Source organism: Pinus tabuliformis, chromosome 2_2 (genome assembly GCF_031772625.1).
Source record: "Pinus tabuliformis cultivar Carrire ecotype Pingquan chromosome 2_2, CPIR1, whole genome shotgun sequence".
Lineage (NCBI taxonomy): Eukaryota > Viridiplantae > Streptophyta > Pinopsida > Pinales > Pinaceae > Pinus > Pinus tabuliformis.
Window position 1 is genome coordinate 1058162265 of NC_142300.1, and position 13599 is coordinate 1058175863.

General features: G+C 39.5%; 1 protein-coding gene across 3 annotated transcripts in view; it reads left to right on the forward strand.

Annotated features, from left to right (window-relative positions):
* LOC149197039 (uncharacterized) overlaps window positions 1-13599 on the forward strand; it is a 301897-nt gene that overhangs the window by 188420 nt on the left and 99878 nt on the right. For 2 of the 3 annotated variants that reach the window (XM_089405733.1, XM_089405731.1), the window contains 2 exons: window positions 5998-6108; window positions 6259-6306. In XM_089405733.1, the coding sequence (XP_089261859.1) occupies window positions 5998-6108; window positions 6259-6306 (159 nt within the window). Of the gene's footprint in view, window positions 1-5997; window positions 6109-6258; window positions 6330-13599 lie in introns of all 3 variants that reach the window. The other variant, XM_089405732.1, reaches the window with a different exon arrangement.

Sequence of the window (13599 nt, forward strand, 5' to 3'; positions counted from 1 at the left end):
CGTCATCATGCCACACCTCACCGTGATGCACCATGCTGCACCCATCATCACTATGCTAGACCTCATGACCATGCTGCACGCATCATATTGCTGCACCTTACGCTGCCACTGTTGTCCCATTTGTCATTGTTGCACCATGCTGCCACAGTTGTCCCATGTGCCATAGCTGCACCATGCTAGCCACTGCTGCCCCATGTGGCATACCACTGTCCCACTGTTAGTGACATTGCTATTCCATGTTTGGCATATTGCTGTCCCATTTGCTATGCTCCAACAAGCACCATTGCCTAGCTGTCCCATTTGGCATGTTGTACCTTGCTGCTGTCCTAATGAGTTTGCAACACTATGCTATTGCTACTGTCCCATTGTAGCCTTGCTGCACCATGTCATTGATTGCTGTCCTATTGCTTTCTCCACCAAGTGACCTTGCTGTCCCATGTATCTAGCTGCCAACACACCATACAAATGTTGCTCCAAATATGTTTGTATACTGCTGTTCGTGGCTGTTCTGGTTAGGGCACTAGGGCAGCCCTAAACTCCTCTAACAATCCACAAACAACCCTCAAAGACTGTGGCACACCTTCATGAGACACCTCCCCTAGCACGCTGTTGTTTTGGGCATGTTTGAGCCCTCAACCTTTCCACGCTGTCCCTGTTTTGAGGTGGTTAGGACTACGACCTACCACAGTCCCACGTTGTCACCTACAACCCACTCAAAACAGGCTTCCCTTACCTTTTCGCTACCCCAAATAGACCTGTGATCACCCTTCTTCAACTCGGCCTCCAAGCTCAGCTCCTCAGCCCTCTAACAACAGCTTGGTTAGCCTTGAACCAGACCTTAACTCCCTCGCTGCCTTGGCCTCTTCTTGTAGCATCATATGTTGCCCTTTCTTGCACCCAAGACACCTCAATAGACCTGTGTCTAGGGCTTGAACAGACTTGCGGTTAGGGCAGATTTAGGACAACGTTAGGGCTGCTTTAGGACTGCGGCTAGGGCTTGTTAAGGCCTCCTCCATAGCTGCGTTAAACTTCTTCCATGAGCTCCTTTAGGTCAACGTAGATCCCTTCCATAGCTTCGCTGGCCTATCTTCTTTGCTGCGGCTAGGGCAACCTCCTTTCCTCCAACGTCTAGGGCTTCTTCCTCCTAAATTTCTCTCCCACTAAAACCCAAGACAAGTGGAGAGAAATCAAGAGAGAAGTGTGTGTTGAAATGACAATCAAGTCACCTCTTTTTATACTAAAACGTTGAGCACATGTGGGTGTTATTTAGTTGCTGGACGACCTTGACGAATTGTCTTATAACACAAATAAATTCATCCATAAATACTTATCGGAATTGGATGATCTTTAGATCAATCCTACACCTCTCGATGAGAGGTATCCAAGAAAAATATCAACTGCCATAAATAAGATGACCCACATGGAGTTTGGCCCTAGTTGCCAATTTTAACAAGAATGCATGTGTCCAAGCCTCCCTACAAAATTTGAGACTTAGAACACATCCGATGCTACCAGAAACCAACACTCTATGCATTGATGAGTTTGAATGGAGAAAATTTATGTTCACTCATTGAATGAGTTGTGTGGAGTCTCCATGTACAAAAGTCCTCCTTCCTCATGTGCTTTAATCCACTAGAGATGTGTTTGAGTCAACTTGAGATGAAGTGGAGAGGGAGAATGCATGTGCTCAATCAAGTGAAGATACTTCGAGTCTAACTGATGATAAACTGATGTGAAGTGTCCTTTATCTAGTCGACTAACAATGCATCTTGGTTAACTGATGCATGCATCCAATTAAGTCAAACTGCCTCATTAACTCCTCCATGCATGCATGCGTTCTAGTTAACTCCAAGAAGGTGCCAAATCACTCCTAAATTAATGCACCCGTCCAAGCGATATTTCATTCCACTCAAGCAAGTGCTCGATTTAACTCCAAGACATTCCAAATCTTATGCATGCGCAATAATCCACATGCATTCACCTCGATCATGCCACTTCTCACCCTTAGGAACTACCACATGTCACCTTGATGCATGCTGCATGTCATCACCACAATATGCCATGCGTCATGCTACTATAAATAGACATGGAAATAACAATAGTCCCCCTAAAAAATAGGAAAAGATAGAAAATGTTTGAAATAGCTAGGAGAACCTTGCCAAATACAACACACCTTAAAATAGGCACTGCTAATAGAAAGTCCTCACATTTCCATGAAACAATACTCAACAGATTTGATTTTCAGTGAGGAGGTTGAATATGTGATTAGATTTGACATGCAATCATTGCTAAAAATAGAAATGGCTTGCATGTAACCTGGAAGTAGCTCATTGGAATTGAGAGTTTGCAAGGATCTCAAATATACCATCACCGTTGACATGCAAGTCTCTGAACTCAATTTGCTAAAAATAGAAAGTATCATGCATGTCGTCCATAAGAATTTCATCAGACTCAATAGCTCATTAGGACTCCAAATGTGCTATCCTCGATGCCATGTGAGCCTCAAAACCCTATCTCCTAAAATGTAGGAGTGCTACCAAAAATAGTAACTCCCTCCAATCTAATGAAAACTTGTGTAGTATTAGTCTGAGTTAGGGTCACATCACTAAACCAATCCCATACCTGAACTCTATGTGAGCCAACCTCTGACTCATGAGAATTGTCTCTAAAATCATACTTTGAACACTAGCATGATGAAGTATGCACTTTGAACCCTCCAATTTTGCAAGGGAGCAAATATGGGGTTTAACAAAGGTGACCTAAAGGGATGGGATCCCCCCTGAGGTATGTCGAGAACCACACGATCTCTAAAAACTTTTTCAATGAATGATAAGATGTGAAAACAAATCTGTAGACCATTGTGCTTAACTCAAGTGCCCAACTCCCAAGGTGTGTCACATGGTCCCTAGTTCCAAGGACTAAGTTGCCTCCTACAAGTGCCCAACACTCCTAGGTAGGTGTCTCTCGTGAATGAGTAATAAACTCCCCCTTAGTCAACATGTTGGTTAGGGTAATGACCTCCTAGGTAAGGGCACCATGCCAACAATCTAAACGAAGGTCTACCTCCATCCCAAATTGAGCCATCCATATGTCCATGAAACATCACCAAGGGGATAGAAGAACTAGCACTCTCCTAGCAAAGGTGAAAGCGCTTTTGGAGTAACCCCAAAGCCTAACAGGTAACACACATTCTATTCCACTAAGTTTGGAGCCTTATTTGATCAACAAATATGGAATTATATCTGCACTACAAAAAGAACTGTTGATTGCTTGGTTGCTCTCCATCAACAATTTTTTATATCAGAAGTTAAAATATATGCCACTATAGTCTGGCAAGTCTCTCTAGTTTTTATTAGGAATGTTTTTTAGGGTCAAACTATAGGTTCCTTAACTAGATTGGTCTCTTCAGCCGTGCTCCTACATGAAGTCCCAAAGAGGTACATACTATAGTTGGTGTTGGCATGAGAATGTTTGCAACCCCATTTTGTGTGGTGAGTTGTCCATTATTAAACTTTTATCTTTGGCCTCTAATGTTACAAGTGCTTTACCTGATTGCATGTGGGCTCCTAGTGGAATTACTCAACTGGGTTCTCTCTGCCCTTGGCATTCCAAAGCGGACATAATTAGACTTTTGATTGTAAGGTCATGGTGATTGTTGATGGCAGGGATAGCTCCACCTCCACATCTAGCCTTGGTGTAGAGTGGTAGCTTTCCTCTTTATCCTTCGGCATAATGATGTAGCTATATTTAGTTTTGGTCAGGGATTACCCCATTCTGCTCATTATTTTTATTTTGACTTTCATATGTATTTCTTTTGTTAGTTAGGAATTTCCTTGGCGACTCCCACCTTACTATTGTGGCTTCTCGTACTCTCGAGTCTTTAGTTCCATTGATCTATTTTGGTCATTAATAATTCTATCTTATGTTTACTTCGTGCCCTCACTTTGATGTTTGTTTTTGTCCTTGTTTTAGTCATCATAACACCGGGTGACCACATGATAAATAGTTCTCGTCATTTCCCAGCTCAAAAGCTTGTTGTTCTCAACACCTTAGCGACTAGAGCTGTAAGAGTTTCTGATGACAACCATCTCAATGAAAAGAAAGCACATCTCCTAAGTGTTTTCTTTAATAATGGGTATAGTAGACACCAAAGTATTAAGGCTTTCCTTAGAGCTGAAAAAGGTCCTAGGGCTAAGAAAGATACCAAGGATCGATTTTCTGGTGTTCATCTTCCATTTATCCAAGGAACCACTGACAAGATTGCGAAGATCCTAAGGAAGCATAAGGTAGCTTCAACCTTTAGGCCTTTAAATACCATCTTGAGCTCCCTTAGATTTGTAAAAGACCCAGTGGACTCAAAGAATATGAAGGGTGTTTATGTTATCCCATGCTCTTGTGGAACTCCCTATATTGGTGAGACTGGTCGCTCGATTAATCAAAGGATTCGTGAGCATGCCGCTGACATCAAGCATGGTAGGACCCGCTCTTCTGCTTTGGCAGAGCATGCAGATAAATCTAAGCATCACATCTGGATTGAGGAGGCCCAAGTCGTCGCTAGGGTTAGTCATTTCATCATCGTAAATTGAGGGAGGCCCTAGAAATATAAAAAAGGCCCAATAATTTGAATAGAGACGATGGTTGGATTATTAATAGAAGTTAGGTCCCTTTCATGTTCTCCTAGTTTTTTAGGTTTCTTTTTGGGTTTATTTTGTTTATTTATTTATCTGTGTAGGTATTGGTGTCCTTTTTATAGTATTTGTTGTTGGTTTTATTCTTCATTAGAGTTTATATTCTTGATTCTTCGTGTTTTCTTAAGTATTTTATCATCCTATTCATTCTTAATTCCTTTTAGTATTTTTGTTATTTGTTTAACGGATCCCAACACTGCATTTTATTGTTGAATATATATATATATATATGTATGTTATTTGTTTAATGGGTCTCAACCCTGTATTTTATTGTTGAATGTAATTATATATATATATATATATATATATATATATATATTTACTTGTGTATATTTTTGTTTTATTTTATTTATTTTTATTTATTATATGATCTTGTCTCAATTAGGGTCTTGTCTCCTTTTTATATTTTTTTATTTCCCTCCTTGTTTGGAGTTTGACTTTGATTTTTTTTGTTTTTTTGTTTTGTTTTGTTTTGTTAGTTATATTTTTCAATTATTTCCCATTAATAGATTTTTTTAACAATATTTGATTTTAATAAATTAATTTAAACATTATTTTTCAAAAACTAGTCGTTTAATATAGCCGTTACTTTTTTTTTGGTAGGTAAGCACCCACGGGGGATTTGAACCAATGACCTATCGCAAGGAGTGCCTTAATAGTGCACCCATTCACCGCCAATTGAAAGCCCCGTGGACTAGAATAGACGTTACTTAATAATATTTATTTTTAATAAATTAATATCATAATTTAGATATTATTGACTTTGATTGATATTTTTTTTCTTCACATTAATAATTTTTTTTTAATAATATTTGATTTTAATAATATTTGGTTTTAATAAATTAATTTAAATATTTTTTTTCAAAAACTAGTCGCTTCCAATACTTGATAATAATTGTTTTTAATAAATTAACATCATAATTTAAATATTATCGACTTTGATTTTTATTTTTATTTTTTGGTAATCTTAATAGAATTTTTAATAATATTTGATTTTAATATCTTAATTTAAATATTATTTTTAAAAACTAGCCGTTTAATATAGTCACTACTTAATAATATTTGTTAATATCATAATTTATGTATTATTTTTCAAAAATAGTCGTTACTTGAAATTATGGTCTCTACATTGCTCTTTATTTAAGCCGTTGCCATGGTCTGCCTCTTCATCTGTTCTTGATGATGAATCACATTGGTTGGTTTGAAACGCATTGGCCAAAAAATTTATGTTATGTGATTTCTACCGAAAGACTTACATGTGGGTAAGGTTTTATTGCTTGAGGGACCCTGAATCCTCTTTAATATGCAGGTGGCTTTTGGGTTATCCCATTGTGTATTTGTTCAGTCGAGAGAATGTAGCTGAGGCAGCCAATATTCTGTCTACTGGGCCTTTACATCTCTTCAAGATTCTAATCTGCAGGTATGCTGTGCCAAAACTTTTAGATGAATGTAAAGGTCTGTATATTTTGGTGTCAAATCTGAGAAAACGGAATTTGATACATGTGGTTCCTTCCAAGTTTTGTTGTCTCATTTGATTTAACTGGCTAATCATGTTTAGCATGCTTGGCAGCAAAGTGAGTTTTGGCAAAGAAGCTCCTAAGGAGGAAGAGCTGATGAGGTCAGTCGAAATGTTTGCACTAAGTATAACTCACGAAAGCACACTTTCAAGGTTTTCTGTATTATAGGTCTAGAAATAAGTTCATAGGAAGGATGCTGTGTTCCTTGAAAAGCATGCGTTGGGTTTAGAAAAAAAATACATCTTGAGATATCACAATCATGTTATTGGAAGTTTATGAAAAGAATGGCATGTATGTGGTGCCCCTCGAGTTATTGCAATTATTATTCCTTCCACAGCTAAACGGAAATATTCTTAATGGGTTTTACAATTGGATAGCTAAAGTTTGAAGAAGAAAATATCATTGTTTATCTCGTTCAAAAAAGCTGTAAAAGCTTTGTTATATAACAAAGTTTCTGTATTAAGCAGGGTGGATTTTTAAAAAGATATTAATTTCAAATTTCTTCTCATGATAACATTTTTACACAGAATTTAACACTTACAACTAAAGCTGAAAATTTTAAACACACCTATCAAAACTTCAAGTCTGCATAAACTGAAACATTGTATAGAAGATTCAGGAGTGTAGACACTGCATACCAAGACATTTAAACCAGGGGTAAATGGATGATAGATCTGCTGAAATTTTAGCTATAGGGTCGTAATCCAAAACATACATTTCACCCCTTTCACGAGGCATTTCCTGTATCTGTTACCCAGCAAAATGGGTAACCCTATAGGAGGAAGTTTTTGTCCTACATTTGATAGCCAGCCGGTCAACCGGACAGTGAGCAGCCTCTTCTAGTCACCATTAGATGATGATATGCTATGTGCCTCTGCCATTTGCATCAGCCATGTGCCTCTCACCATCCGTATTTACGATTGGATGAAGGTGGGCTGCTACTCAAAAGGTACTTTGATCATTTTGCAATCGAGTGCTTATACTTGTTTGTTTTTGGGCATTTAGTATGAATAATGGGGTGATTTGGAAGATTGATAGACCTTGACCATAATTTTTTTCTCTCACCTTCCAGGGGGGTTAATCTTTAATCCTAGTCTAGTGGGACCTTCCTTCAGGCCCTTTGGGTTAAAGGAGGGGCACTACTTGGAAAGCTATGATTGAGATAGCGTGTTCCATCTTTTCCCTATACCATACTTAACACTTTCCATGCCAGAATACAAGCCCTGTGTCTCACTTCCATTCTTTAAGTTCAGCTTGTCATTGGTTCTTTGGGATTTGACACCCATATGTTCATAGACCTTGAGTAGGGCCCAAAAACTTTGCCGTGGGAGGTTGATGCAGCTAAAAGACTACTAAAAGCATATCAAGGCCACAATGAAACAAAAGAAAGCAAACCAAAATGCAAAGATGGTCGGAACATCCAGATTAGCATGTGGGCAAAAGCCTAGCATGAGCTCTACCTCTCTCATATGGCCATCACTTGGTTCCTGAGCACATGATATGCTTCATTATATCAAAAAGGAACCTTTGCATGTCTGAACCCAACTGAGTAATAAATTGACTCATCTCAAGGGGTAATAAAACTGTCACATCACAAAAAGCAAGCTCTAACCCTTAAGCTATAAGCGGTAATACAAGGAATAATTAAGAAGAAGTAAAAGACAAACAATTGGGGTGGAAAACTTAGGCCAAGCTGGTAACACATGCATCCACAAATGCTCCCTCCTCACATCAATACAGTCAGGATGTGGACACCCCCATAAGCTGGCCCCTTTGACCATGACACTTGACCATGAAGTCTTCTCCCTTCCGTTGCCACATTATTATACACTAACACCTATCAATTGAAGGGTGGACTAAGGAAATTGTTGGAAATACAGAGAAGGGGGGGTGAATCAATATTTCTTAGCAATTAACACTTTTTAATCCTTTTTAGAGAATTAGTTATTCTTCAGTTATTATTAATGCCCTTCTTCAACAATTATAAACAATAATCAGTAGTAGACAACACCATACAACAATGCAGGAAGATAAAACAATAGACAGATATTTTTAGGTGAAAAACCCCCTTTGGGTCAAAAACCATCGAACACTTCTCTAGTAATTGTCTTCTTCTCTCTTTAAAAGAAATATTAATTACATCAAGATTTCAACGACAACTGAGGGATGTGTCAACCCCCTAATTCACAAGCCACAACCTGTAGGATGCTACTAAACCCTAATATCCTGTTGCAACTAGAAAGATGCCCCAACGCCCTATAGATCAAGCCACAACTTGATGAGTGCCCCAACACTTTGTTTACTGGCTGTTGTCGGAAAGGATGCTTCATTGCCCTTGTTAGCTTTGTTGGCGTTTGGCCCAAAAATGGATCCAAATCACTCCCAAAGTCTCCAAAGTTTGCTTAAAATCATGCAAATGGATCCAAATATGCTCCAAAGCGCTCCCTAAGTCTTCAAAAGTGCTTAGGATCATTTAAAGATCCAAACAAGCGAGGGAGGAGAGCTCTTGGCAGGACAGAAATGCACTATCGGGAGGCTAAAACACTTCAAAATCATGAAAAACCATGTATCAGAGGCTTAAAACTCAAGAATGCATAGCAGCCATTAGATCTGGCCGATCAACGGCCCAGATCTAAGCGGCAAATCGCAAATTGGTGGTCACAGGCAATGGCAATCGACGCTGGACACCGTCGATCAACGATCGGATCGGTGGGTTGAAATTGACGGTCTCGGCGCAACAATATGGAAGTTGCGATTGCGATTGACGATTAAACATGGACCGTCGATCGCGCGCGCAGATCGGCGGCCCACGTTACATTGCTGGATCACTATCGATGGAAACCATGGGGTAGGGCCTTTGCATATACATATGGGCGACTCGATAGCTAGACTCGATGACATTATATATGATATTATATAATATTTGAAGTCTGCGGATTGGCCATTTTTATTATATTTCGTGTATTTTCGTTATATAACAAAAATACGAAAGGAACCTTAGGCCAGTGCCGATAGCGATGAAGTCCAAACCCGAAAGGGTCCGGGAAGTGAAATATATATATTTTGAAGTCCGCCAAAGGAAATTTTTCATGTTTTCCAAAGTTTTTCATGAATTTCCAAATACAAAGGGAAGCGAGGGAATCGACCGGCTGTGATATGCGATGGCGACTTGAAGGGCGGACTCGATAAAGGAATTAATCATGTTTATGGACTTTTCGAAGTTCGAAAAGGACAGAGAGGGGTGGGAATTCTCAGAATTGCGGTGCTTTTTGTTCATAACAAAAAGCAGTCACTATCCGCGTTTTAAAGGGATTTCATAGGCTCGAAGAGCCATTTCACCACAGAGCAGAGGCCGAATCAACGATAAAGCAACCATGGAGCCACAACACGCGCAACTAGCCCGCAACAGAAGTGATTAAAGAGCATAGACAACGCAACACTGCCAAATCAACCCGAAATGATCATGGAACCACAGTACGACACAACCAGAACAAGCAGAATGATCATGGAGCATCTCTGACATGAGAGAGCTCCTAGGCAGCACAACAATTACCCAAAATATCTGAATGCGGTTATTCCTCTGTCAAAAGAGGAAAACCTCTGAGCCATGCTTGCCAATTGAGGGAATCAAACAGTGAACAAGACAGAGGGACAGATCAAGATATCTGAAGCTTCAGAAGGCTTAGCATCATTGTAAAGAGCTAGAAATAGCTAAAAACTAAATGTAACAAGGGTTCAACCTTTGGAGACCGTGGAGACTCTACTTCTCTAGCTTCTCATTTGCATTTTTTAGTAATACAGGCTTCTTTTGCTGTTATATGTTCAATGTCTATTTCTCTTATGTTCTAAGCTTGCACTTGGATAGTTTATTCATGTTTCTTCTGTATCTAATGCCAGATCACTGTCATCTTATCTCTGCGTTGATAAATTAGAGTTGCAAGCTTCTTTATTGCCTGTAGGTAGCCATTTATATCTGTTATTATATATGCATCTGCCAGTATAGTCAGTAAGCTCATTTGCTGCTTGTAGCTAGCCATTCATATATGTTCATGTATGCAATTTGCTGGTACTGTCAGTATTCTCCATCTATCCATTAAATCTACAAACTATTGAGCATTAGTGGTCTAAAACCTTGTGTTGTTAAGGGTGTTTATGCATGTTTTGAGTGAGAATAGAGCTGAAATGGTTATCTGACTTGATCCAAACCATCATCCATTCCAATAGTTCTGAGAACAATATTGAATATTATATATTACCAAGCATCTTCGAGCTGCAACCTAGGAGAGTTTCCTGGAGTGCTAACATAATTGGCGCCGTTGCCGGGGAGAGGAAACTAAAGTTCAGCTTCCCTGGGAAACGACATAGATCCAACTTTGATGATAGACAAAGTCTGGGCACTTTTTTGGTTGTAATCATCTATCTGGCGATTCTATTGGAGGGCGAACCTCTTGGCGACCCCACTTCATAGTTCTGGCTCAGTTTGTGAGGCATACTCAGAGAAATCCTCAAAAGCTACAAGCTGACCCAGTACTTGACCTTGAAAAAATCATCAAAGAGAGAAAGGTATTGCAGAAAGGAGCATCACGTTCAGGTAAATCTAAACAATCTCCCATATCTCTTCAAGAAAGGCTTGTAATAGAACAAATACATGTTGAGAGTATAGCATCTAATACTAGCAATGAAGAAAAACTCTCAGAGATTTATAAAGCTCCTTATTCTTTAGGTTCTCCTTTTGCTTTAAGCCTGAAGGAAACCTCACCTCCTATCCATCATACTCCTTTAGTCCTGTCAGTCACTCCTCAGCCCTTTATCATTCAGACTGCCAGTACTTTTTTAGCCACCATAGCTATGGCAGGTCCACAAGCACCTACCAAAATGGAAAGAATCATAGCTGCTAGTTATGGACCTCTAATACTACCCACTCCTTTGAATGCCATGCGTACTGGAGAATATCAGAAGTATATGCCTAAGTTCACTGGGAATGAAGGTGTTTCAGCTGAAGAACGTCTTGAGTCATTCTATAGCTATGCTGATAATCTGGACATTAGTGAGTATGATGTGTGGATGAGAGTCTTTGTCCAAAGCCTAGACGGAGAGGCTAGAAAATGGTTTAGAGAACTGACCGCAAGATCTATAGCAGATATTGAGGCTTTGGATGATGCATTTCTAAAGCATTGGGGGGATAAGAAGGATCTCCTCTACTACCACATTGAGTTTGGGAACTTAAAGAGGGAAAATGGTGAGCTGCTGTTTGATTTTAATAAGAGATTTAACCGCATGTACAACAAGATACCAGCGGAAGTAAAACTCATCACTACCTCTGCTAGACTCATCTATGCTAGTGCCTTTGATTCTGACTTCTGTTTATTGTTGAGGGAGAGGCAATGTGCTTCTTTGGCCGATATGTAGGATGCAGCCCTAGAAGTGGAATCAAACATCATTGCTGCTATAAAGCTCAAAGGTAATGCTGATAGAAGGAGATAGAGGGGCAAGCCTTCATCATCTTCAGATCCCAAGATCGATAAAATGGCCAAGATGATAGAGTCATTAGCTTCTGAAGTTTTCAAATTAAAGGTTGAGCAGCATTTTGGGAAGGGAAGAGTTCCTAATACCTTTGTTCCTAGAGATCCAAATCCATATAGAAGAGCTAATGAGCAGTTGCAGATCTTGCAAAGAAGCAAAGATGCCAATGAAGACCAAAGGGTGAAGACCCTTCTTCAAAATGTAGTCATGGAGGAAGAGCAGTTTGAAGAAGATGATGAGATCCATTGTCTGGTAGACAAAGGCAATGCCTCCTTTTTGACCTCAGCTGCCTATGAAAGGTCATTATTCAATGACTAGATTAACCAAGAATGGAATGGTGAAACTGGTCTACAAACTGTAGATCAGCAAAGATATGATCTGACGTAAAAAATGAATAATGCCAAGGAGACTACTATTCATAAAGCTACTGTCCCTGTAGAACAACAAGCTAATAAGCAGAAGTAACCAACAGTTGATCCTATCATCCTCAAAGCTCTAGCCATAGAGGCAAGAGGCCTTGACAAGTCCCCTCCTTCTTTCAGTTTTCAATCAGAAATTCAGAAGCCAAGAATACCTATGCCTCTGATTGAACCAGTGAAGAATGAGTCCTTCAAGAAATCTATCCTTGAGCCTAATGCCATCCAAGCTTCCTCTGACTATGAAAATCTGCAAGATGACCAACCAGTTGTTATTCTCAGCCCAATTATTGAAAATTGTGAAGACAACTCCCCATCATTCTATGTCTCTTTGACTATTCATGATAAAATCCTTCATAATTGCCTTCTGGACACTGGAGCCAGCCATAATCCAATGTCCAAGGCTGTCATGGATAAGTTCGGTTTTGACATTACCAAGCCTTATCAATTGACTTCTATGCAGCTTAAAAAAACTGTTTGCCAGATCACAGAGGAAGAAGGCCCACAGACTTGGGACATGATCTTTGATGGGGCTTGCTCTAAGGAAGCTGCAGGAATTGGTGAAGTCCTTGTGTCCCCTGTAGGTTTTAACCCCGTGTAGAAATTACCTGCATACGAATTCTAAAACACATAAAATAAACAATGTGAGAGCATAACACATAAAACACATATACACAGAGATTTTCCCCTGGATCCCAAAACTGGGACTACCAGCTTGATTTTTCATTATTTTCCTTTCAATGTTATAATAAATATTTATACATGCCGAAGCATCCAATACCATGGACCGAAAACCATCTCGTCCAAAAAACATGTGCGAAAATCATGCACAAAACCATAGGTGGGTCCACGCCCAACCTAAAATAGGGTCCAAAACCAAAATTTTCCGGTATAGAGTGGGGTTACGGGTGCCCCTCAAATCGCATGTTAACTACGTGGAAAGAATATAACACAACCCAACATTCTCCCACTTGTTGTTTTCTTTCCACAGGGGGCCACAAGAGAGCTTAGTCATTTTTCCAGCCCTGAAATGCCCATTGTCTCTCTACACCAAGAGAACTTCTCAGAGTTCACAGATTTTGTCAATGCATTTGCATTATTCTTCAAAGTGTCCACCTTTAATAGCAACACCTTTTTGTCTTCTATCATATCCCTCACAAAGTGATACTGAACATCAATGTGCTTTGTCTTTGAATGATATGCGAGGTTCTTTGCCAAGAAAATTGCACTTTGGCTGTCACAGTCTATCCTTATAGCTTCTTGTACTAACCCCATACTTGAACACAATCTCTGCAACCAAACTGCTTCCTTGCTTGCATGAGTCGCTGCCATGTATTCTGCCTCTATAGTTGATAGTGCCACTACAGATTGTTTCTTATTCATCCAACTGACTGCACCTCCAAATAGGTTAAACACATACCCACTTGTAGATCTTCTCTGATCCAGATCTCCAGC